Consider the following 17,792-nt stretch of genomic DNA (forward strand, 5'->3'; position numbering starts at 1 on the left):
AATATAAGGCTGTGCATGGATGGGTAATGTGTTTAAAAAACACACACCCGCACAACTGTTTTCTCTTCCAGTGTGACTGCCTCTGGTTTGCTTTTCCAAGTAGGATAAATGTCACACACGCTTTCCTCGCTAATATTTTAGCTTACATAAAAGTAGAAATGTCAGTTATAGCCGTGCAACGTGTGAAATTAGGTCAGCCACAACTTCTGTTATTTCTTGAGTGCTACTTCAGTAAATTCAAAAGCAAACTTCAAGTTAAAGAAGCGAGGAGGGAGGCCGGGTGCCGTGCCTTGTTGAAAATCCAAGGGACGCGTGTAGAAGGAGTGTCTTAGCAGCGATGTTTTTGGTCAGTAGAGAAGGCTGCTCTATGCAAGAATAAAAGCTGTCACTATTCTTGCTTTATGTATACAAGTTTTCAGGCCAAACGAAGAAGTCTTGAACTGGCATACGCTTGCAGATAAGACTGTCTTGGTCCCTGTGCTATCTGCAATAGGGGTCCAGACTTAGACTGTACTTCATGGGGTTCTGGAAGGGAGGGAGAAGAAAGCTGGACGTGTAAAGGCTGTGCATTTGCCAGGCGATTATTATACAACTCGGTTACCTCTTCTCTAGAAAATGTTAATATTTGAATTGCAGCTGCTTTTGGTATACGACCAAGGCTTACATTGTCATATATGCTAAAGTAGGAATTACCTGATTTTATTTTTAAGTGTTTCTCGAAGATATGGGTGAAATTGGGCTAGACACCAAAACAGCGTGATGGTACCTTCTGGTAAGCTTTGAGTTTTGAATGTTTTTCTGTTAAAGCTGCTGCCACCGAGAGAAGACTCGGTCTAAGGAGGAGGCTTGCTTGAAAGCAGACTGAAGCTAAAGGCAGACCTCGCTTGCCTCAACGTGAAGGTCTTTGGCCTTTATGTCAAAAGCACAGAAACCCTTACAGGATCCTTCGATTGTAATTAAGAGATTTCCTTGAGCTCATCCTGCTGTCGGTAAGTCGGTCCTGCAATCCAGCTGAAAGCAAATGATGGTCCACCACCGGCGGAGATGCTGCAGCACTGGCCAGACTAGGGGGTGGCTTTTCCCACGTGCTTGGAAACGTCATTGAAAAGTGGAGCTGGTGGAACGAGCGACTTTGCTGCTTTTTTGATCAGACTCTTAATGCTGTCAGAACTGTAACAGGAGTCGCAGAGAGGAAACTGCCGTAAATACATACGTTTTTTGTGATTGAAGCATGAGTGGTAGGGATCCAGGTTTTCCTGGTGAGCAAGATGTCAAAACAGCCCTTCAGAAACTTGAAGGGATTCATGTACTTATTCATGGAATCGCATGTATTAGCCTGGCTGAGCAAATTAAACAGAATATAGCAACTGAATGTCTTGAAAGAACATTTTCATAGGTGGGCTGTGTCAGGAAGGCAAGTGATTTATTTGAGCATCAATTTCCAAAGGCTCCCAAGGGAGCCAAGTGCTTAGGAGCTGTGACTGAGCCAAACCTAGCTATATACTTCGTGTTCTGTTTAGAGAAAGAGTTATTAAAACAAAAAAAAAAAAAAAAAAAAAAAAAAGAGAGAGGAAAAAAAGCGCACCCCATATGAATCTCTAAATCCTTACTTTGCTGGATGGCTTATTAGGAGTCGAAGGATATATCGTAGGGATAAATGGGACTGTGGCGCGGGACAGCCCAGTGCTGCGACTCCAGGCTGTGACTTCGCGTAGCACTTAGCTGCTCTGGGTCCTGGCTGGGTGCCCAAAGGGGTGGCCGTGCTCCTCCAGCTCCTCGCTCGGCACCCCTGGCTCCTCCTGCACGCGGAATGCTTGGCGCTAGGAGCTTTTGGGGGTGGCTTTTCGTTGGTTCGGTACTGGCCCAGTAGCTGCACTGCTGCCAGATCTGAAGCAAGGGAGGGTGCTCCGAAGCCTGGAAGGCCTTAGCAGCAGCTTCAAAGCTGGGCCTAATTTACAGCTGTATCTTAGCTGTAGCTTGTGCTACCAGGATTATATGGACGTAAGCACCTTCAGCTGTTTGTACGGGGCCCCCTTCCATTAGCTACTGTCTTTAATTCAGTGTAGTATAGTCTTACAGTACAAAAACTGAATAACTAAAGGTTTCACAAATCACTTTAAGAGCTACTTTAAAAATGAAATCATTTTTATGATTTCAACAATGAATCAAGTTCCAAAACTTGATGCGTTACTGTTGGGCAGGGAATTACCTTGGGAAAACGCACATTTGAATCTGTGCAGCCAGTCTGTCGTTCCCCGAGCTCTGTACGTCGCTCGTACGGGGGGAGAGGAGGAATGCAGACGGGCGCTTGCCCAAGCGCTGCCTGGGAAAGGAGGAGAACTCAGGAAAGCGGTGGGTGGTTTGGTTATGCGGTCTCCGTATTTGGCTGAGAGCTCTGCCGCTTTGCTCCGCAGCGTAGCGATGATCCCTTTCGCGGGAAGGGTTTCGGAAAGAAGCTGCTCTCCTGGTATTTGGACTCCAGCTGTTAGTTATCTGATGGGCTTTGTTCTTCAGAACATAAGCGATGGGGCGTCTTGGGGTGCCGCTGGCAACCTTTTGGGTCTGCAGCGGTTGGATTTTCCGCAGGCGAGAGGTGAGTTAAACTGCTGAAACGTGGTCACGTGAGACAGGTTTGCTCTTAAAACCTCCAAGGTTCAGCCCTTGGTCCCCTGAGAGAAGGGATGAGGCCCCTGTGTGCTCCCTCTGCCGATGCCAGGAGGAGGAAGCTGCTTGCCAGGACAAGAAAATTCCCTACCCTTTGGTAAGCGGTAGCGTCATGCCTCGTTTCTAGCTGGGAAGGAGCCTCTTCCAGCCCCCGGCCTACCAGGTTCGTGCCTTTTCTCAGCCTTGTTCTTTGCAATGCGCAATACTGTGTTTTTAGTTCCTAGATTGTACAGTAGCAAGCATTGGTGTCCTGAAAGTCTCCTGGCACGTGGCCAAGCTGAGCCATCACGTGGTAGGGGAAACGTGAATCACCTTTAATCCTCTGAGGACCCAGGGCCCCTTCCCGACAACGTGAGAGTCGCAACTCGGAGGTTGGTTTATGGCCTCGAAGAGCGTAAGCTGAGCGGAGCTGGCCCTGTGCCTGCTCTCGGTGGTGCGTTGGTCTTTGTGCTTTAGTGCTAACGTTTGAAAGTTACTGAGGTGCCTTCACCTCTTCTTAATCAGCTGTGTGACTTTATTTATGACACTATTTAACTTGCGTTCCGGCACCTCCAAATCGGAGCGAGGAAGAGTAGAGTTTTCTTGAGTATTACCGAATACTTTTGTGATTTCCGTCTCGTGCCCAAACTTCCCAGAACAAATTTACCAACTTCACTGTAAGTATTAGAGACAGCGCAGCGGTACAGCGTGACTAAGCCGCTGCTTTCTCGCGTGCGATAGGCTTGCCCCTAATTTTGGGGGTAGGGATAGGACTGGTGCGTGGGGATGCGGGGTTTATATTGTAACTGCTCTTAGTATATTTGCTTTCTAGTAAAGCTCTTCAGTCAAGAATGTTGCAAACCTAATGTAAACATGCATGCATTAAAATGTAAAGTGTGTGTAACCATGCAAATTCTGCACCTCCTAAGTAGCAGAAAGATGTTCTGAACTACAGCCTTAGCTCCCCATTTAGTTTCAGGAATCTAATAGTTGACAGTCTAGAAATAAATACATGGGGGAGGTGGAACACTGAAACTGGTGTTGCTTAAAGATTACTTCTGCAAGATACACAAACTACCCTTTCAAGTAAGGGGTGAATGCATTCCTCATTCAAGCTGGAAGTGGAGATCACTCACGTTTGCTCTGCAGTTTTCTTAAACGGAGGCTATTTTCATGCTTAATATTAATCAGGAGAGCTTCGGAGCAAGGAAGAGGTCTTCCAGCCGTTGTGGAAGTGTCTGTTGTCTTTCATTTAGGATCTGACCATATGGCCTTCTGTTGTCTAAATTAGTTAAAACAGCGACAGTGTAACAAGAGAAGTGCTTTGTTAAGAGCTTGGCTAGGTTTTACCTGGGATCAGCTTTGGGTTCTTAAAAAGTTGCAGTCGAATAATGCAATTGCCCCAAGCGCCAGCGTGGCCAGTGGAACTCCCCGCCGGCTCTGTGCCGAGCTGCCCGATTCGCGATCCGCTCTGTCCCGAGCCAGAGCGCGGGTCTGCAAGTGGGGGAAGAAGGAACTCCCAAAACATCGTTTCTGTAACGTGAGCGTGGAGCTAGTCTTTGGAAGACCAATCTTGCCAGCTCTGTGTTGCCCTTGGCTAGGGTGTCCTACCGGCCTCAGAGAAAAAACACAACGAGCAACTAAAACCTGGAACTCCAAGGCTTTAAGTTGCCAAATGCTGCTGAAAAGGAGCAGGAGAAGACATGGGTTGACCTGGGAGGAGGAGATGGTGAAGGCAGCTTTGGTTTCTTTGCTCGAGCTGGGTCGGCATGGTGCGCGTTGCAGGGCGTGCCTGTGCAGCGAGGGCTGCAGAGTCGCAGAGCGATGCAGCGGGGCATTTAGGTGTGAAACCTTTTTTGCCAGAGGAGGCATTGACTTTCTTTTGCTGATTACTTAACATACGTATTTTAATTCACATTGAAGCATGCATTGTGTAGGAGTTCAGATGCTTCAGCCCTACCAGAAGAAGGCTACATCCCCCGTAGCCACCTTCAGCCTTCTTCAGGCTCCGGTTGAGAGTGTTGCCAGTGCAGAGCGTGGAGCAGATAAGTCTGGGCAGTAATTGCGAAGAATGAATTTTTTTTTTTTTTTTTTTTTTTTTTTTAAAGCTCCTCCTAATGCATTTGTTTCAGAGTGATCATTTTCAGATTAGGGCAACTAATCTGTTCAGAAGGAGAACTACTGGGAAGACTGAAGAAAACAATAGGTAGATTTAAAAAAAAAACTCTTAATGTCTTACTGTTTTTCCTTCCCCTTTTTTTTTCTTTCTTCCTAAATCAAAGTTCATGCTTTTCTGCAGCATTTATTAGAGTATTGAGGCACAGGGAGCCTCGCGTCGGTACTGGGATGAACAGTTTCTTTACGTAGGCTGCAATGAACAGAAATCAAATAGTTGAAGAGCAGCAGATTATCGTGATGCACCTGGTTAAACCTGATTGCGGAGTGATGGGCTGGAGAGTTGAAAAGGGAATTAAGGGCGAGAAATTGTGTTCTAGAAGTGAATTTGTAGATGAATGGGGCTTCTCTGCAATTGGAGGCTAAACAGGCCTAATCCCCGTTATCCTCAGTAACCCGTCGTCTTAGGAAGACGGCGGTTGAAAGGAAAAATACTCCGAGTGGTTATTACCGCAAAGCCATTTCAGTTTCCTTTTTCCAAATAAAATAGCAGTGGAGGTTATCACTTTTCATTTTAGAAACACCTGCATATGGTTTCTATCTGAAGCATTACAGACTCGAGCCCTTTAAAATATGTTCCTGCAGAGCAGTAGATACTTCAGTTAGCTTGTGGTTCGCTTGATCCTGTAGCGTAGTGCCGTAGTTTATAGTTATTGACCTTTTTCAACTACTGATTATTTTGCCTGCAATACTTGTGCTATATTAGATACTTATTGGTCTTTTAAAGTTAGATTGAGTCCTATAATTTGCTGAGAGAAAGCAAAATATCCCTGAAATCATTGCTTATCATGTTCAGCTGTTGGAATAAGCTGTTTGCATGTACTGTTACACCAACAAAAAAGGGTTTTTATTGGTAGTGTTGGTATCACTTTTGCAAGTCAGTAAGCCGTTTGCATTTACTGTTGCACTGACAAAAAAAAAAAGGGTTTTTTAGCGGTAGTATTGGTATCATTTTTGCAAGTCCTTGGTTTTAGCAGCTACATATTGTTTGGTTAATGCCAAACGGTTTCCTGATTTCTAGGTAACACGAAGGGGGCAGGAGGTAATCCTGTCGCCTCTGTGCGGCTCTTGCGTGAGACTTACTTGCACGCCTTACTTCTAAACAGAGCGTCTGGAACAGCTGTTTTGAAGGTTTAAAAGAAGTTCGGAAACGCATCAGGGAAGAGCAGAGTGTTTTTCCTCCATGTAGAAGAGCTGCTAATGACACTTAGAAGGTGGTGAGAATCGCTCTGGGTTGTTAGGACGGCTGTCTTCAAATTTGGGGCAAGATTTGCCCCACTCTTACTGCGGTTGATGGGCTTTCGGGGCTGCGTTAGCCGCAGGTTTGAAAACCAGAACCGCTGAGCTCACGAGGAGAGTGAGGATCCTGCAGCCACCAAGCAGAGCAGGCTGCTGTGGCTTGGATCCGCTCTGGCAGCTCCTCCGCGTCCGTCGGGCAGCGCCTCGGAGGTGCGCTGGCGGTGCCCGTCCTTCCAACCTCAAGTGCTTGTCCTGCCGGAAAGCAGTAATATTTTTTCATTTAACGAGCTTTAGCACACAAGCAATTAGGAAGGCGTAATTGAACGGAGCTAATCGGGAAGGCCCAGAAGCTTGTCTTGGGGGTCCTGTTGCAGGCAGTTACTCCCTGTATCTGCAATTTTATCTGTTTAATTACTAACACCAGTGGGTTTAGTAGCATGCGCCAGTGATTTTTACAGCTCCAGGGGCTTCACGTTTTTATTTGGTTTGTTTGTAAGACTTGAGTTTATTCTGCTAATGAGATACTGATTAATGGGCAGTGAGGGTCTCTGCTTGGCTAATAACACTAATATCACTTCTATCTTCCAGCTGGTGGCTTTGCTGTGGCCTATATATTCAAATTATTATCATTTATTATTATTAATAATTTAGGGAAAGCCATTTTCTCTTCCTTGCCCTTCTCTGCTGATGTAGAACTACTCCAAATATGCAGTACTTGTTAAGCCAGTTGTACGTCACATTCAAATATTATTTGTCCTTTTAGTCAAAACCTGCGTGTGCTTGTGTTGGTAGGTGGGTATTTATGTATTTGGCAGAGGAAAGAGGAATAACTGAGCAGGCTGATATTCCTTTGGTGCTTGGAGTTCGTCACAGGAGCAGAAACACTGAGACAAGCTGCATTTGTACAGGAACGTAAGATCAATCTTAGTTTCCGTGCGGCAATCAAAAAATCCTATTTTGTTCCTTTTTTTTTTTTTTAATTTTAATCACCTTTGAAATGAGCTTAATTTGCATGTTTTACGGTTAGTTAATTTACCTACACGTTATTAGCAGCAGTGGCGGCTGTCACTTGCTATCTGGTTTTATGGCATTTCTTTGGTATTTGGTATCTTGGAAAGCACAAAGTTACTGACGTTTGCTTTGAGACCTCTTTTTCTTCTGCCCCCCCCCCCCCTTCACCTCCCCAGTGACTGATGGAAGTTACATTTTTTGGTGGTCACTGGTACATCCTATAAAGTGTTTATTTTGTAACTTTTTTCTTTCTTTTTCTTTTTCTTTCTTTTTTTTTTTCTTTAAGGGTACTTGGGTCAGAGAGTCTCAGCCCCAACGTCTGCTCTCACCTGGTGGAACTGTGCTGAATTACAGGACCCGTTCTATAGTTAATCAGGGCCCAAGCTTCCTAAACATAAAGACAAGGAAAAATCTAGCAGAAGGGACGGATGATGATGCTGGTAGCAGGTTTTTAGCTCTTGGGTTGTAGTTTGCTTATGAAACGGATGTTTTGGGAAAGAGACTTAAACTGTTACTTTTTATAAATCATTTTCTAAAATATCTATCAGTTTTAGCGATATGGTAGAGTTAAATGGAAATTAATGGAGATGCATGGTAATAAATGGCAAATTAAACTTTAGATCAGTTTTGATCAATTTGATGGATTAAAAAAAATGATGAATTTCTGCCAAATGCTTAAAGCTAATATGCCACCAACTATTGAAGGAACAGCTAACTTTGCCTATAGGCTTTATATCTCTTCCCACCACCCCTGTTTTTTCTTTAGACAAACAATTTTGAAATGTGATTTTCTTTTTTTTTTTTTTTTTTTAATTTACCTGGAAATGCACGAAAAAACTGCCGCACCGGAAGGATGAAGCACAACTTCCATAAGACCAAGTATGATTACTGCTGTCGCTGCAGATAGGGAGAATTTTAATTACAAAATAAGATTGCATCATGTTTTGCTTAGCAAAAATGGTATCAAAGGTCTGCATCTAACTGAAAGCAAAACAAGTAAGATTATCTATTCAACATTTAAGCCTTTTTTCCTTTTATAATTGACTCAGGTTCAGGCTGTTTGGACCCGGGCTATGTCTATGATGGGCAGGAAGCAGCTCGTACTGCAATAACTGGGATTCATTGGACCGTAAGTTATTAAACAGCTGCGTCAGAGGACGACGCTTTCCGCAAAGTCTCATCGCTCTGCCTTTTTCATGGACTCGGACGTGCTGTCGGTTGGCCCGTGAGCGTTGCCCGGTGTCTTCGGGGCCCTATTTTTGTATCGCGCGAGGGATGTATCCTCCCTGCGCCGCCGGAGCCGCCCGGGCAGCCTTTCCCGGCGCCTCGGGCGCTAATAAATCTCTGCGTCGCCTCGGCACTCGGTGCGCAACGCAGGCAGGCTTCGGGAAGCCGTGGGAATGTGGTTGTACATCCTAAGTTCATTTCGTGCTGGTGGTTTTGCTGTCGCAGAGCTGCTTGGAAATGCTCTTAAAAAGCATTCTTGTCCCTTTTTATGGCTTTTTTTTTTTTTTTTTTTTTTTTTTGCCAGTGATGCTGGAAATGGTGCATTCTGCTCAAAATGTCTGGAATTTCTCTGTTTTCAAAACCCCAGCAGCAGCCATCTCATCTCAAAACAGTGCTCAACTACAGCTGAGCTGGGACGCATCTTCAGGGCCCGTGTTTTGAACGCGGGAGCCTCCAGGTCGGTCCTCGGGCGTTCAGAAGCCATTTCTGCCCCGGTGATGCCGCACGCTTGGCAGCCCCGCAGCCTCCTGTGACTCTGGGGAGCGGCAGCTCATCTGCCCAAAGGAGGGTTGCATTTGCTGTGATTTAACAGAGAGGGGGGGAAAAAAAGCAGAAAATATGTATCGCGCTATCTCTATTTTAAATGCAATTACAGGAGTCTCTGCTCCTGGCTAATCTTAGCAGTAGCAAGAGCTCGAGGAACTGAAAGAGAAGGATGTCTTGCAGGGTAAGGCAAGGTCTTGCTTTTCCTTCCTTCCTGGGAAGGGCACAGCAGAGTTTTGCAAGCAACTGTCGCTGCTGCTTGACGTCTTGATTAAATTACAGGAAGGTGTTGATCAACATTGACCTCATTTTAGATGTCACGAGGAAAGGTATTTATAGGCGCAGTACGTAAATGTTTGCAAAATTGCCAGTTAATTACCTGCAACGCAAACGAGCCTCGGCCCGGCGGGTGAGTCGGTGCCTCGCGCTTTTGGGGGCGATGAGCGCCGGGCGCTTGCGGTAGGCTCTACGCTGCTGGCCCACAGGTGGAAACGTCTTGGGCTATTTAAGTATTTAAAGCAGCAGAAGTGACTTAAGAGGAGGAAGACAACTCGCAGTCTTTAGGCTCAGCGCTTGAGATGGTGCAGAGTCTAAAAGCCACAAATTTTCCCATTGGGAAGATGGGAAGGCTAAATACTCGTGGTTCATCTCGAAGCAACTCGGCGATCCCCTCTCCCACGTTTTGGTTAGTAAGTGTTAACTACTATTTCATTTGCACAGAGAGAAGATCAGCAATGTTATAGGTATTTCTAGCTGCCTTTTCTGAGTTGCTCATTCTTTGATATAAATATCTGCCTTTATATAGTTAAAACAGCTGTGAATTTCTTATTTGCTTGTTGTATCTGGATTCGGTTTAGTTCCAAATGGTAAATACTTATTCGCCCTGTTGACTGAGATCTTTTTGTCTTAAACATGTCATGCGGGTAGAGCAGGGAAAGTGGAATTTTAGAGCTATTAAAAGCACTATGAAATTTCAATGCTTAATGCATAGCAATTGTTAAAATTGGGTATAGTCAACTTTAAAAAATATAAGCACTTCTGAAGATATTATGGCTCTTCCTGATTCAGCCAATACATTTTCATAGTCTTAAAAATTACTTCTGGTAATAGCATTTTTAGGTGCTATTTGGCATTGTGTCATATTTTCATACATTTTACAGTGTTTTCAGGCACAAGTATGATTTTAAAAAGACCTTGTCAACTCCAAAACTGCTGGTAAAATGGGAGGTTGTTTCAATCTAAAAGAATATTGCCCGCAAGACAGATGGGACTGCGTTTTTGTAAAGCAGTAAAAGTAAAATAGCATTGCGTAGCACTTGCAGAGCAATTTTCCCGTGCCAAGCCCTTGATAGGTATTATATCTGTCCAGAAAAGTTAAAGGAGAAATAAAAGGTTGGAGTAAATCTGTTGTTTAGGTTGCATGCTCTGTCTGAGCTTACGTTTTCTGCAGCTATGTGAAGAAGAGTTTATAAAAATACAAGTATTTAGTTTGTGCCTGATTGTCCATCAGCCTCCTTTTTTCTTTTCTTTTTTTTTTTTTTTTTCCTAGTGCAGTTTAAAAACAAAACCGAATTCAAACTAGTGGAAGTCGGGATATTTAGTTTTATTTTGTTGTTTTGCCGTTAGGTCAAAGGGAGTCCTTCAGCCCGACTCCCGAGGCTGTGGATTTTAGAGCGGCGCCGAGCTGTGCGCTGAACCTGCAGGCTGAATGCGAGCACAGCGATCCTGCTTAGTTTTAAAAGCAGCGCAAACGCGTCTGAATCGCGCCCGAGTTTGCTGTCGTTCCTGCCTGGTTTCTGTAAGTGGAGAAGTCTGTCGGGAAGAGCTCAAAATAGCCTATGAAAGCCCTTTTTATGCTTTTTTTTTTTTTTTTCAGTGCAGAGCAATTGTTTAGTACAAGTTGACTAATGTAAAGGTTATGCCAAGCTTATCCTAGGTTGCACAGCTGTAGCTCTGAATTTAACTAGCACAGGAAACAGGATAGGACATTTTTCCCTTAAACTGGGTTGCTTAGTTACTCAGATAGCTTAAATGTATGGCTCTATGTAGCTCTCTATGTAGCTCTCTATTAGGAGCCCTGTTCTGTAAAGGACCACGTTTAGAGAGACTCTTTCACAGGAGGTTTCTTTGAGCACTTTTTGCATAAATTGTGGAAGTACAACGCAGGGAGGTAAAGATACGATATTTCAAAGGGATGTTAATCTTTTTTTTTTCAAAGAAAAAATAATGTTAGGAGCGTTTTTTTTTTTTCCTTAACTTTTTTGAACTTCTGTATGTTAGCAATCATCTCTAACAGTGCAATAAAGTGTAAGGAAAAATCCTGAGTTAGGTGGTGCAAAAGATGCTTTTTGAACCCTAAAGCATTGGCGTCGCTATTTTCATCACTTTTTAGGTTTTGCTGTTGCAGGTGAAATACCAGGCCGATTCTGTCTAAGGCAGCCTATCTGAAAAGTTCAACGTCTGTGGAGGTGAAAGCGAGACAGCATCTCCTTCAATCGTGATTTCAAAATGACAGGTATTACCCGTAGGGAGGAGTAGCGGGTTCAGAAGCTTTTGGGCGATAAATACCAATCTTAAGCTGCAGTTCTTTTGAACCGTTGTCATCGGGTAGCTGCAGGACTCTAACGTGGGGCGTGATGAAAGCACGCGACAGCTTTGCACAGCTTTGTAGTCGAGAAGGAAATGAGGGAGAGAAGGCCGACGCATTTCAAAGTGGTAGAAGTACAATGATGTTTGAACCGAAAGTGAGAAACTTGATGTGGGAGGGGAAGCGAAGGAGGGATGGAAGGATTCCACGTGGGAACGGCGCCGGCAAAATGAGAAGCGGCTTTCGTACCCACGGTGCCCAGAGCAGGGCGGGGAAGGCCGCGGTCCGCCAAGCCTCGAGCTCATCAGCAGCTCAAGGGAGGCTTCTGGGCTGTAGGTACGTCAAGAGGCAGCTATGGGATTGCAGTGACACAGTTGCTCAGGTGGTTAGGTGTTGGAGCAGGATCCAGGACTCCATACTTCCTCAAAACGGTTGAGGGAGCTTTTAGGCAGCTCCTGCCGGGCTGCTGCTGTCCTTGCCTTTAGCTGTCTGAAACTTGTGGCAAGATCCTGGTGACTCTTGGCGGTCCTAGGATGATTTGTCCTCCTTGTCCTAGATGTCAACAGAGCACGCGTGAGTTACCGTCTCCTAAACCGGTCTTGCCGTGACTAAGTTCAGCTGTGTTTGAAGAGAAGTAGTAGGCCATGGAAAACTTAGAGACAAGCCAGCCTTTTCTGGCCTTAACCATCTTCTCTGGTTTTGTTCTTTGTATTTGCGTAAATAAATTGCGTGGATTTTTAGATGGCTCATCCTGGATTAAGGCGATCCATAGGGGAGAAGGGCCTGAGCAACTGTAACTTAGTCTTCTCGTCCTTCTGTGCCCAGAACGAAGCCGGGCCGTCTGGGGTTCATCAGGGCTGCAGCTGCCTGGCTCCGGTCGTGGCAACTGGAGGGGGAAAAGAGAAAGAAGCCAGTTTTTGATATCTGTGGCAGCCTGCCTTGACCTGGGACAGGAAGCTTAGTAGCTAGTATGATGCCTGGGCAGATGCCTGCTAACTTGAAGCTAGTAGTAGCTACCAAAAAGCTTTAGCTCTATCCTTGACTTGTAGGAGACTCATTGAGATAAAGGGAGTTTTATAAAGCTGCGAGGCTGTTCCTTGGGTGGTTCAGCACTGAGATTTTTCCCATAATCCCATATATATACACGTATATTTACACCAGATGAAGTGGCTTTGGTGTCTCCTCGTGTGCAGAGTACAGGTAGACAGCTGGGCCTGTAATTCCCGCATTCGGCGAGCTCTGTGGAGTAGGTGAAGGTCAGACGGTTACTTCAGAAACTGCTGCAGTGGATTAAGACACCAAAGCCTCCCGTCCCCCTTGGCAGCAGCTTGTTATCGTTTCTCTCTCAGCCGTTGTTACTCAACGGCAAAGCCGAAGGAGGAGACCGCGCGCGGTCGCCTCCTGGGTGTCAGCGCAGGAGGAGCCGGCGGAGCGGAAGCGTCGGCGTGTTCCCCGCTGCCAGGCCAGAGTGCGAAGGTGCAGTGTTTGTGTTTTCTCTCTTTTCCACCTGGGCCGTTGCTGGCAAGTCCTGGGGGAGGAAGGATGGCGATGCGTTATACAGAATGTATGTGAGATAGGTCTAGTATTTGCAAGATTCATGGTTGTCAATGACTTTGTCTTCAAAGATGGGAGCCAACTCTAATATTATAGCTTAAATGTTCTATTTTTTGGATTCATAGCACATGGCCACTGGACTGGCTCAGAATGTTGAAGTCAATTAAAATTACGATGTCTGTGGTAATGTTCAGGGGCGAAATGGTGTGTCCAAGTTGCGGGTGGAGTGAGGAGGGCTGATAGGGGATGGTTGGCTGCCGGGGCTTCCTACGCAAGGTGGTGTCGTGTGAACCAGCGGCGACTAGGTTCAAAGCAGGCTTGCTCTAGGGTAATGTGGATGCTAAACATTTGCATGCAATCAGGATCAGTTTGGACAAATTAGCTGGGGGGAGGGTCACAGAATCAGTAAGGCTGGAAGGGACCTCTGGAGATCATCTAGTCCAACCCCCTTGCTCAGCAGGGTCACCTAGAGCATGTTAGACAGGGCTGCGTCCAGGCGGGCCTTGAAGATCTCCATGGAAGGAGACTCCACAACCTCTCTGGGCAACCTGTCCCAGTGCTCCGTCCCTCTCACAGGGAAGAAATTCCCCCTCACGTTCAGAACCATCAGGAGTTAATACCATATTTTGAAATACTGCCTACAGGCTGCACTTGAAGGTAGGTTTGAGTCTTTCCTCGTGAAAGAATACGCCCGCGTTGGATGCATCGCTGCTGTCAGGCCTGAATCCCGTCCTCTGAGTCGCAGCTTTACGGGGGAGCTCCTAGTAGCGTGATGCACGTCACCTTTCAAAGGATTTTCCACTTGGATTAAATGTGCGTGCTGATGCTGAACAATTAGTTTAACATTCTGAACTTCATTAGTACCATAAAAGTCAATGAAATAGTAATAGTAATTGGATAGAGCAATTTCCTGCCTGGGACAGGAGTCTTAGGTACCTAATGGATTGATGCTAAAGAGTAACATAGCCTTGTAGAGTTACTGATGTTCAGCATGTGTTCGTTTTCTGACAAGACTGAAGAATAAAAAAAAAAAAAATACAACCTTTTATTTTACCACCAAAAAAAAAAAAACTTCCAGTGAATAGTTAGAGTAGAATTTTATTCAACAAAAACCCTTTCAGACCGGGCTGTGTATCTGGTATGGACCGAATTTCTGGGGCTTACCAATTGTTGTATTCTGAATAACTGCCTTTGTTTATAAAGGATCAGTTAATCTACTTGTAACTGCATGATAAAAAACAAAAACAAAAACAAAAACAAAAAACAGGGTAAAATGTAAAATCACTTAGTGTAGACTAATAATGGGGTCTGAAGCAGCTGGGAAAAGTTGGTGGTCAGCACATCGGGGCTCTTCTGTTTCAATTTGAAATGCAGTTAAAAGGAGATGGCAGGTTTTCTGCAGGATATGGCCACAGAAAGGTTCTGTGGGGCTTTTTACATTTTACTTTTTGGAATTTAGAGATGTATGAATGGGTATTTGGGGTTTCACTAGAGGGCTGTTAAAATGTATAAGGCAGTTCCTGACCACTGCAACTGATTCTTATTTCAGCTGCAGGCTTTCACGTCTTCACTGCAGGACGGTTTCCGAGCGCGGGCGAGCCTGCAGTTGCCTTTGCAGATGCGCGAGGGTTTGTAGGGAGCATCATTCAGGAGGTATTTGCAAGGGTTCTTGTAGCCCGGTAAGCTTCAGGTATAGCTAGTGGACAAGAGGTGCATCTCCAGTGATTTGGCTACTGGCTTCCAGAATTGGCGTTTCTTATTTACTAGTCTGGAAAATGCACGTCTTCATTTTTAAAGACCTTTCCTTTAGCTCTGAGATGGTTGAAATAGGTAGAAATCCTCTAAGTTAGTGCAACCAGAGGGTGGGAAGGCAGTCTGAAAGGGCAAGGAGAGAAAGCAAGCAATGACTTGTTAGGCAGCTAGCTATTTGCAAAATGCAGTATTACTCAGGCTATATTGAGCCCTTGCTGATGAGTATCTTACCTGGAACACAGCGGAGGATTTCCTCTGAGCCATCTCATTGAAAATAACTAGAAATGAAAATAATGGAAACTAGCCATCAGAAAACAAGCGGATCTGAGCCAAGTAACCCTTCCATGTTTGCTAGATATTTCACTTTGCTCCCGAGAAGACAAGACCTTTAATGATGCTTCGGGTTAACTGGTAGCTCCTGCTTCCCTCGGTCTACCTCGCACGGTGTTTAAGTAGACGTTCAGCTTTGTGGAAATCTGTTCTCCTTCACAGCGTCCAAGATTGAACCTCCTAGAGTTATGCAGCCAACGCTTAGTCTGTCTGAAAAGCCTCGGACAACCCGAGCAGCTCGTAGGCTGTTACTTCCATCCTCGCTCTCTTGTGCTGGTGCTGCAGGTCCAGCCGTTGGGGGTAGGTCCTTTAGCGCACGCTGAAGCAGAAGAGGAGGCTGTGAAAAACGTGGGTCTCCGGGACACAGATGGCTACGCGGCGCGAAAAGGAGGAGGCTGTCACTAGAGTAGATTCTACTTTTGGTAGAGTTTTGGTGTGGTTGTTCTTTTTTCGTTTGCTTTTCCTCCGTTTACGCAGGGCATTTTCTGCCCTCCTTAGCGCCGCGTTTGACTTCTGCATGACTCGCCTCGGGCGGCTGCGCCCGGGGCTTTCGAGGGGCCGCTCGGTTTCGTTGTTGTCCCGAACGGACGACGCTCCGCAGCGGGTCCTTCGGGCGCCGGGGGGAGGCCTCGCGCGTTGGCCCTCGGTGAAGTCTTCTACGAGCGTTTCCTTTGCGAGCCGGCTTTGGTGCCGCGTTTTGCTGTGCTTGCTTCCCTCGAATAAATCCGTAAGCGCTGCCGGGATTTCCGCTGAGGAGCGGTACGGATACAAGCCGAAAGCAAAACTGAGCTCTGTCTCCAAGGGTTGCAGAGAAGGCTTTTACGTAATCCCCTTCGTAAGCAAAGAAAGGTAAGTAGCAGAAGTGTTGCGCTTCTCTGTTTCCGCTGGAAGGCTGTTCCAAAATTTAACTTCTCCACCACTTTAAAAAGTAAAGGAATTTAGGCTGGAAAATCTGTTTATCTATGGGCAGGATTTAGGGGCAGGGTGGGGAGGGTTGTTTTTCTTAATTTGTTTGGTGCCGTGGGGCTAATCTTTAGGCTAGACTGCTACTGCAGGTCCTATTTGCCTCCTTTCTCCCCCCACTGTAGAAATCATTGTTATTGCTCTGATATTTGCTTTGGTTGGGAATTTATCTCCGGATAAATTCCATTGCTTCTCCCCTCGCTCTTGCAGCCGATCCTCTGCAAACTGCTGAAATAGGCTGCGTGGTTTCTTTTCCTCTAGGACTGTCCTCATCCAGACTTCAATGCTCAACATTCATATATTTTTTTAAAAAAATGTTGTTTTCATTATAATTCTGAACGTCCTGAGGGCGGCAAACCCAGCAGGAGCGTGAAGCGGCGCAAGCAGTCCTGCGGATGGAAGCTGGCGAGCTGCTGGGGGATGCAGTTATTGCTCCGGGGATCTTGCGGCGAGCCTTAGACCTCTAAGGAAACACAGCCACAGTCTGGAGTGTTATCAAAACCAATTAAACCCAGGGTTGCTCCTTATAAATGAGGTGTGCCCCCATCCCCAGGCACTCCTGCCCTCTAAGGGGGAGCAGGGGCATCCGGATGGCTTTAAAAGCGGGAGAAAGCCAAATCGTTCACCAAACAGCACGCCTGCTATACGTGCTTCTCAAGACTAGGCTTAGGATTGTGCTAGCTCTGCCTGTACTGCTTTTTTTTTATGTCTTTGAAGCTATCTTTTAAGCTAAACAACAAAAAACTTTCTTATTTTCTTTCGTTATTCTGCTCTGCTTCCATTGATGACTCTAAACATTTGGCTGCAGACTGGCAATATGAGGGTAAGATGGCAAAACGTAACTTCCTGAACATTGCTCGTCTGGTTTTAATTTTTTTTATTTTATTTTGCCCTAGATCACTGTTAAAATTCTGTTCGCGCTCTTGAGTTAGACCCTTCTGTTGCAATTAGCTTTGAGCCACGTTCGTTTCTGTTGTGACGCTTTTAATTGAGTTGCACCTTTTAGTCATCCCTCCCTTATTTCTTTGGGTTAAATTACCATCACGTTACCTCTGCCCTGAAGGACTCCTGCTTCGCTGCGGTCTCTGGTGGCATCTCTAGAGCCAGGCGTGAGGAGGGTGACAGCGGAGGCACCGAGCGCTCCCGGGCCGTGCGTTCGCGGCACGGGAAGCAAAGCTCGCCTAAGAGAGCACGCAGCGCACCGTATTTAGATCACGCTGTTAGAGCGTTTATTTAAAATACGGATCGGCACCCGAGACCTGCAGCCCTTCCGGATCGCGTTCTCGGCGGCTTTAGGAAGTTTTAGCCGAGCAGAGGGTAAGGGAGCAGCTCAGACGTTGACCCTCTGCGAGTGCAGAGTAGCTAAGGGTCGCAGCCTGTACCTGCAGCGTATTTAAGTGACGCTTGTCCTCAGTATGTCCTTGTTTAAAAAGAAAAACATGCAAAGCCCTTCCCTGGAACGAGGAATAACTTCTGTTTTCATCTTTGTAGATTGCAAGTTGGCCAGGACAGGTCCTCCAGCCACAATAGTCCCTATCGACGAAGAAAGTCCGAACGGTGAGTTGGAAAACCTCTGTTTGAAACGACGGCCGCGAGGCGCCCCGCGGTCAGGAGCTCCCGCGCGAGCGGGGCGGCCCACTCGGCAGCGGCGGGTGCCCCCTCGCGCTCCGCCGCCGAGGAGCGGTCTCGGCAAACGCTGCTCGTGTCGGCTGGAAAGACGAAAACGATCCAAAGCTCGGAAAGATCGCCTTACTTTGTGAAAAAAATA

At 46.0% G+C, this 17,792-nt stretch overlaps 1 protein-coding gene across 15 annotated transcripts in view; it reads left to right on the forward strand.

Moving 5' to 3' along the window:
* PCDH15 (protocadherin related 15) overlaps positions 1-17,792 on the forward strand; it is a 599,229-nt gene that overhangs the window by 374,717 nt on the left and 206,720 nt on the right. For 14 of the 15 annotated variants that reach the window (XM_062580806.1, XM_062580810.1, XM_062580818.1 and 11 more), the window contains one exon: positions 17,516-17,581. The exons of the other annotated variant lie outside the window; for it this stretch is intronic. In XM_062580806.1, coding sequence (XP_062436790.1) covers positions 17,516-17,581 — 66 coding nt within the window. The remainder of the gene's footprint in view (positions 1-17,515; positions 17,582-17,792) is intronic. 15 annotated transcript variants of the gene reach the window in all.

Source organism: Rhea pennata, chromosome 7, assembly GCF_028389875.1.
Source record: "Rhea pennata isolate bPtePen1 chromosome 7, bPtePen1.pri, whole genome shotgun sequence".
Classification (NCBI taxonomy): Eukaryota; Metazoa; Chordata; class Aves; order Rheiformes; family Rheidae; genus Rhea; species Rhea pennata.